Genomic DNA, 7688 nt, shown 5'->3' with positions numbered 1-7688 from the left:
TAATTTGGGTATTATATTGTGAAACAGAAGGTGGAATAAGAATTGTAATTGTCTAAATATTCTAATTTACTGCATGAATAATTCATTTATTATAATCTTAGTATAATTAGTAAGTGAACCAAAATTTAGACACACACCCACACCATAAGCAATGCAATTATAAAAGAGAATTTTAATACACTAAATGTACATCAATATAACAGCTTCACTTGTTAACTTAAAATGTTAGACACATTTGGGCCATAACAAGTCTTGTGAGGTAACATTATTCTACACTTATTGACTTAAATTTTGAATACAATTCGGACCCAAAAAATAAAATAGAATAAGATTTGGAGCCTACGGAGATCTTGAACAGAGCTTCATCCTTGTCGTAATTCTCTTATATAGCCTACGCAATGCATCATTTTTGGCCTTTTGTTACTCAAAATGTACTGATTTTTGGCCGATACGTGTAACCTCTACATTCAGAAAAAGGAAAGCATGGCATAATATACCCAAAAATGGTGTCACTTTATCCTGATTAACTCCACTTCAACTTGTCATCTTCTCTGATCAAAACTCACAATACCCCGACAGAACCCCCCCACCCCCACCCCCCACCCCTACAAGCCACAACCCCTCTAGTTCAGATTGCAAGAAATTTTCCAACTCTAGCTAGTTTCTTCAATTGGGTTGTTAACTCTCTCTTTTTTAATAATCGTTAGGTGCGGACTAGCTTAGTGCACCTCGGTACCTGATACCTCCCTATTTTTCTTTCTTTAAAAATGGAATAGTTTTCTTCTTTTGGGTATTTGCTATTAAACCTTCTATTTTCTTGGTATCTTGTATATGATCATTATTGAACATTGGCGAACTGTTGAACAGTGTTTTTTCTGTTGTGGAAGGAAAAAGGCAGGACAAATACCATTTTGTAAAGATTTTAGACTCTTGACAAATAAAGGTACAATCTTTTCCCCTTTACATTTCTGCAAAGAGGCTCTATTCTTTGTTTTTGCTTTATATATGTGGTGATTATTCAGTTTTAGTAGATGAAATTCTGTTTTGGTATAATCTCAGGATATAGCTACTTGGACTCTCAGTTTGATCCTGATCATAAATGGCTGAAGTGATTGGTCCAAGATTATATAGTTGCTGCAATTGTAGGAATGAAGTTGCACTGCACGATGATGTTATTTCTAAAGCATTTCAAGTGAGTAACTTGAGCTCTTTTTTTCATTTTCCTTGTGAATATGATTTGGGGTTTTGAATGCTACACTTATTCTAATCATATACTATTGTATTTCCTGAAGCCTACAAAGATTAAAAAGTTAAATTGTATTCTTTGTAATTTAGAATAAGGTTAAATTGTTGTATGGTCTTTGTTCTTTGCTACAGTCAGTTTGTTAGCTAATGTCCACTAGTGTATACTATGTTCAAACAGATAGTAATAGAACATAAAATTCCGCTGTCTCGCCTAATTCCTTTTGTATATTTCTGATAAAATCGATGATCTTGTTGCATATAAGAATGTTGTCGCCTGTCTAATTTGAAGGGGCGCCTTGGCGTAACTGGCGAAGTTACTGCCATTTGACTAGGAGGTCACAGGTTCGAGCCGTGGAAACAGCCTCTAGCAGAAATGCAGGGTAAGACTGCGTACAATAGACCCTTGTGGTCCGGCCCTTCCCCGGACCTCGTGCATAGCGGGAGCTTAGTGCACCGGGTTGCCCTTTGTGCTTTACCTGATTAAGAAAAAAGAATGTTGTCACCTGTGCCACAGAATGAGTGAGGCTATACGGTGTTTCAAAAGTTGAGATACATTTTTTTTTTCTTAAGTGTTTCCACCAACAAATTCTTGTATCATTTGACATTTAGGGAAGAAATGGTCGAGCATTTTTGTTCTCTCATGCAATGAACGTTGTTGTTGGGCTCAAAGAGGATAGACAACTCATGACTGGTCTCCATACAGTTGCTGATGTCTACTGCTCTGACTGTCGTGTGGTGTTGGGCTGGAAATACGAACGAGCTTATGAGGAGACACAGAAGTACAAGGAAGGCAAATTCGTACTTGAGAAGTCGAAGATTGTCAAGGAAAATTGGTAGTCCGTCATGCTAGGTCAAAGTGTGTGGTACATGCTCATTTTGTTATATCAATTCTGAGCAATTCAAAAGGTCAATTCATTGCTGCCAATAGCCTGATCTCAGCTTCTATTTCTTGTGTGTGTTGTGCGATTGGATGAAATATCTGAGATGCTGTAAAAATCCTGTTAATATTCTATCCTGAAAATAAAATCTTGTACATATATCATATTTTCTTTACTTGGTTTCTTTGAGCAAATGACGGCTGAGTTATTGCAAAAGGTCCAGGGCCTGCTTTTGCGCGATCTTAACTGTATTTTGTCATGAGAAATCTCAATGTGAACATGGTCAGTTGGCCTGCAAGCAAAAGCACATAAGAGTTTTCTCCTAGTATCTTGAAGCTAAAACATAGAGAAAATAGAAAGTAAAGAACTGCTATAGATCTTCAAAGTATAAAGATATAGCTAAGAAGTTGTTTTAGAACTGCCTAAGAAAGCTTTTATTACCATTCAGGTTTCAGCAGCTCCACGATTTAATGTCCTTTCCTACTATATCAGCTAGTTACTATTCTATGATTATATCAGGGGCCTTCTAGCGTCGATTTCATTAATAACTTGTTTGCTTCCCAAAAAAATAAAAAAAGCTATACTAGAACCTACTTTTGAAATCCATCATAGAGTACCTGAATTTGGTTTTTGTGATATACTAGTTCTGAAATGTGAAGGGGAGCCTTGGCGTAACCGGTAAAGTTGTTGCCATGTGACCAGGAGGTTATGGGTTCAAACCGTGAAAACAGTCTCTTGCAGAAATGCAGGGTAAGGCTGCGTACAATAGACCATTGTGGTCCTGCCCTTCTCCGGACACTGTGCATAGCGGGAGCTTAGTGCACCGGGCTTCCCTTTTTACTAGTTCTGAAATGCATCATTGAAATTGGAATGCCTGAAATTTTTGCTACTTTTGGAATTTATCGTGTTTTGAGGGTTCTATGATGTTGGAGAGAAGGTTGAGTAGCATAATGCAATTGTATAGGGAAGCCACTCAGTTATGCATTTCGATATTGAGGAAGAAACTCAAGTAGTTTGCCTTAATCAATCCTTGAGTTCTTTAACCAATCCTTGAGTTCTTATTTGTGTTGATAAGGTCTTCTTATTTATTTAAATGTCTCAAACTGCATACATTAAAATTGTGACATGATTAATTCCCTGGGCATAAGATGTCCATTATCAGATTAGTAATGTGTCTAATATCACCTCAGTACTAAATTTGCTACAGTACTGAATCAGATTAGAAATTTTCTTACAACCTAAGAGGAAAAAGAAAAATGTGGATGACTGTATACACTAGTAAGTAAATTAACAAAACTAAATAAAAGAACACAATTTCATTCTCATGCGTCTGTGTATCTGCTCCTGACTTTATAGTGTCTTAGGATTCAATCTCTAATATTCTAAGAATGGAAATAACACTCAAAAGTAAGTACTACTACATGTAACAAAATAAACGAAGCAGAGCATAAGATGAAGTAACCAAACAATTCATTTCATTAACACAGCTGGACAGTTAAAAAAAAGGGTAAAACTAACAAAAGAAAATAAACAGTTTCCCTAAAATTAAAATGGAACTTCTCATGCTAGGTCAAAGATTAGTAGCAAGAAACAAGCTATGTACATATTTTCTTTTTACTAGTCCACTTCTTTCTGACATTTTCAATTGCCTCCACTCTCATTCTCAAGAGTTCACGGCAAGATTGCTGATACTGCATATTGATGGCATCAAGTTCCAACTTGAGATCCTGCAATTGATTCTTGTCATTTGCTCCTTCGATGAGAGAGATGGATGAGAGGTTAGAGCTCAAATCATTAGATATGAGATTCCGCGAGCTATCAAAGGATATCCCAGAATTTTTGGTACAATCACTCATTACAACATCACCAATACTACCCATATTGTAGCTTGGAACATGGATCTTGGGACCCTCGATGCATTCTAACTCATTGCCAAGCGATCTTAAAAGGTTGTTATACTCAACATCTGAGGCTGATGTTCCCCTTTGATTCAAAGATGTAGCGCCTAGTTCTCCAATAACGTGATCCTCTATTCTAGGAGTTTGAGAAAGGACATGAAACTGGTTATGAGCATCCTTTAATTCATAATTCTGAACAAAACTTGCAGAGATTGAATTACTGTTAATCACAGTTGAATCATTGGATGAGTTATTCACTGCACCGGAACTCCCAAAAGAATATTTCTGGCTTGTCGAGAGTTTGAGAATGAAGCCGTCAATCAATTCAGCAATTGTTGCCACATCGTCGTTTGACAGCGCAAGCTCCTCTGCCATCTCACTAGCTATTGACATCACAGTGTCAACATCAAGATAAAATACAAAGTGCACATGCCTAATCCGACCTGTTAAAAACAAAGAAAAGAGTCAAACATTTGCCAGCAAATACTCATGTATATTCTTTTAGCATGGTTACATACCAGTCAATTCAGCAATTCGCATTGAAAAGGCAATTGATTGGTCATCATGCTTGTCACCTTGTAATCTAAATTCGTTTCTCCCATTACTTCTCACAAAGTCTAGATTAGAAAACTGAGGACATCCATTCTTGCTTTCTACGGACATGTCACTTTGTAACTTCTTCAGTGCAAGGTCTATGTCCATGGAAAAAGAATACGACTTTGGAAAACTCTGTGCTTCAGGCACACAATTTGAGTGCTGCAAAGGATCACATTGGGGTTTTTTCAAGCTTTCAGATGAAAGAAATGGGTCTTCCAAAAGTTCAGCTGCACTCAATCTTACAGATACTGGGGCCAAACATTTCTCCACAAATTGCTTTACATGAGGATCTGCTACTTTCGCTAAAGATGCTGGCTTTATGCCCTGAAATCAAACATTTTCCTAAGCATTGCAATTATTTTAGAGTAGAACAAAGTAATAGTTGTAAAGCTTAGGAATACTGGAGCTCACCAACGTGACTTTTTTATAAATTTGTGCTTGATTTCTACACTCATTATACGGATATTCACATGTGATTAGCTCCAAGATGCACATGCCAAAAGAATATATGTCGACAAGTTCATTATATTCTTCATCATATAGCTCTGGTGCCATAAATTCAGGGGTACCTGAAGAAAAGAAAACACAAAGAAAATATGGTAATAGGGGTTAATATATCAGGTTTGATGGAACCAAAGACAGCAAGTCCAAGTCAAATAACTACCAATAACACTTCGAGCTGTAGGCTGCTCCATGATTGTTGCCAATCCAAGATCTCCAAGTTTAACTTCTCCATGGTTTCCATTGATGAATATATTGTCACATTTCAAGTCTCTGTGTATAACTGGTGGATTGTGACTATGGAGATAATGTAAACCTTGGAGAATTTGTCTAGCCCATTTTTTAATGGCCCTCGTGTCAACAGTCTTGTGCTTTCTCCGATATCTAAAAGCCATAGAAAGCAAACGACATATGAATAAGAAAGTCTGGAGGTTGCATTGTTAATAAGAAGGGGAAATATGCAAGAAACATTGGACTCACTGCCTTAAGCTTCCTGAACTAAATAATTCAGTGATCATATTAATACTTTTGTTCACATCGTCCACCCATGAAGCATATAGCTTTATAATGTTTTCATGCTTCAACATTCTCAACAAATGAACCTCAGAATATATCCTCTCCAAATATTCTGGTGACTGCAAAGCATCATCTATGCAGATTTGATTCCAAGCAACTTCTATTCCATCAATTTCATCAAATGCCTTATAGCTACACGTAAAACATGTGAATATTAACCATTAAAGTATTGAAAACTAATAATGACCAACTACATCTTAACATAATTAAAGTGCAAGAAAAATAACAGAAGATGGGTCTAGGAGCCATACACAGTCTTAAATGCTCCACTTCCCAAGATTTCATTATACTGGAGGAAAAAGAACAAAGAGAAGGTGACAATACCACCAAAACCCGCAATATTACATAAACGAAACAGAAAGAAACTAACATCACATAATAACCGAGCACACTCCATTTCTCAACAAAATGTATAAATAATGCAAAAGAGAAAAATTTAATCATAGTAAATGAAAACCTAACTAAATTCCTACCAATATTACAATTTGTTTAAATAGCAAGCCTCACTTTAGTTCAACTAGGCATCAAAAGATACAACAGCTCTTTGCCGAAATGCAAGCAGAAGCATATACACTCACCCTCGGTATGGGGTAACCCATTTTTAACAAGTCTCACTTTTAAATCAAGAGTTTAAGTTATATACACTGTTGTAGCAGGTAACCTGTCTTATTTTCAAGATTATAAGCCTCACATTTTAAGGAGACTTACTTACAGATATTCGTTGTATGTACCTGTGTAATAATATTTTACAACGACGGTGTACATAACTTAAACTAAAATGAACTAAAGGAACAAAGTACAACAAGCAGGAGTCAGTTGATTTAATCAAATAATCCTAAAAATCGAAAAAAACATATGTACCCGAATGTATCGCTTGTCTGGGGACACTTCAACAACCTCAGGTTCGTCAAATTTACCTTTCAATCTTGACTTGTCAATCGATGATGTGGCAGAATTCATCTCTCCACAACCCAAAAATAAGAAAATCCCCCAAAAAGATTGAAACACCCAAATCCTAAAACAAAGATTAAAATTGGGGGAAATCAAAGAAAGGGTTCAGAGAATGCTTCACAGGCAACTGAATAAGAATCAATAACCCTTCCAAATCGGAATTGGCGTTCAAAGAACTCAACTTTAAGGGAAATTAAAGCAAAATTGAGAACCCCCATTTGCAAAATTCAAGTAATTAACCACAAAAACAAGAACCCAGTATTGAAACGCATATAGCTAGACTAATTAGGGCAAGAAAAAAAATTCAAACCCTAAACCTCAACGCCCTACAACGAAACCCTAATCTGTTGATAAAGAATTGGGGATTGAGAATGGTGAATTTAGGGTTTGGGGGGGGGGGGGGAGGAGAATTTAACGGGAAGATTGTGAATAAAGTGCGCAGGAGGAAGAGGAATGGAGAAAAGGGGAGCAGCTGAGAATCTAGTTTTGGTTCAAGGGTTAAAAGCCGTCAACTTTTAACAACTAAGCATTCGCTTTTTTATAAACAAGCTGCTCTTTTTTATAATCAAGCCACGTATACAATCTTTCAGATATTTAATATCTTTGGTAATTTTAATATAATAAGGTGTTGTGGGGTAGTTGGTTATCACGTTAGTCTAACACTCGCCCGGTTCAAGTCCGGGCGAAGCCATTTTGTTTTTTAAATCCTTTTTTCCATCAAAATTATAGAAAGATCATACTTGTCATCTTTTAGCAAGATGCCTACCTTTTAATGTTAATATTGTTTGACCAAAAAATATGGATCTTGGTTCAAATAATTAAATTTATGTAATTAAAGATTAATCTTAATTAGTAATAATATAAGATAGGTGCGGTCGGACAATGGCAACAACATGTAACAAATGTTCTAGAAAGTAAGAGCAATAATGTAGCATTCAATAACAATGAATAGCAATAAATGACATTTAAGAAAATAGAAAAAATAATTCACCCAATAAAGGATGGAATAGGTGTATGTTCCTCCGGACAATGACGAGTGATA

The 7688-nt window shown here is 36.2% G+C and overlaps 2 protein-coding genes across 8 annotated transcripts; one reads left to right on the top strand and one right to left on the bottom strand.

The window, feature by feature from the left end:
- The first annotated feature begins 438 nt into the window (after nt 1-438).
- LOC104108050 (protein yippee-like At4g27745) lies at nt 439-2284 on the top strand. 4 transcript variants are annotated; one of them, XM_009617009.3, is made up of 4 exons: nt 439-707; nt 888-943; nt 1060-1192; nt 1855-2284. In XM_009617009.3, exons 3-4 carry the CDS (start codon nt 1100-1102, stop codon nt 2080-2082), a joined length of 321 nt encoding a protein of 106 aa, XP_009615304.1. In that variant the 5' UTR covers nt 439-707; nt 888-943; nt 1060-1099; the 3' UTR covers nt 2083-2284. The 4 variants fall into 4 exon arrangements, with proteins under 4 accessions (XP_009615304.1, XP_009615303.1, XP_009615302.1 ...); XM_009617008.3 differs by having other exon boundaries at nt 439-732; XM_009617007.3 differs by having other exon boundaries at nt 439-790.
- A 1292-nt stretch (nt 2285-3576) lies between these two features.
- Nucleotides 3577-7138, bottom strand: LOC104108051 (probable serine/threonine-protein kinase WNK10). Of its 4 annotated transcripts, none has more exons than XM_009617010.4 (7): nt 6557-7138; nt 5947-5984; nt 5600-5827; nt 5283-5503; nt 5030-5187; nt 4540-4942; nt 3577-4464 (listed from the first exon to the last, which is right to left on the bottom strand). In XM_009617010.4, the coding sequence occupies exons 1-7, from the start codon at nt 6653-6655 to the stop codon at nt 3719-3721; spliced, it is 1893 nt and encodes a 630-aa protein (XP_009615305.1). In that variant the 5' UTR covers nt 6656-7138; the 3' UTR covers nt 3577-3718. The 4 variants fall into 4 exon arrangements, with proteins under 4 accessions (XP_009615305.1, XP_070039040.1, XP_009615308.1 ...); XM_070182939.1 differs by having other exon boundaries at nt 6613-7137; XM_009617013.4 differs by lacking the exon at nt 5947-5984 and having other exon boundaries at nt 6557-7137.
- Between the last annotated feature and the right edge of the window lie 550 nt (nt 7139-7688).

The sequence above is a fragment of the Nicotiana tomentosiformis genome, chromosome 8 (assembly GCF_000390325.3).
Source record: "Nicotiana tomentosiformis chromosome 8, ASM39032v3, whole genome shotgun sequence".
NCBI lineage: Eukaryota > Viridiplantae > Streptophyta > Magnoliopsida > Solanales > Solanaceae > Nicotiana > Nicotiana tomentosiformis.
Note: the sequence above shows the minus strand (reverse complement) of the source record. Positions and strands in the feature narration are given on the sequence as shown.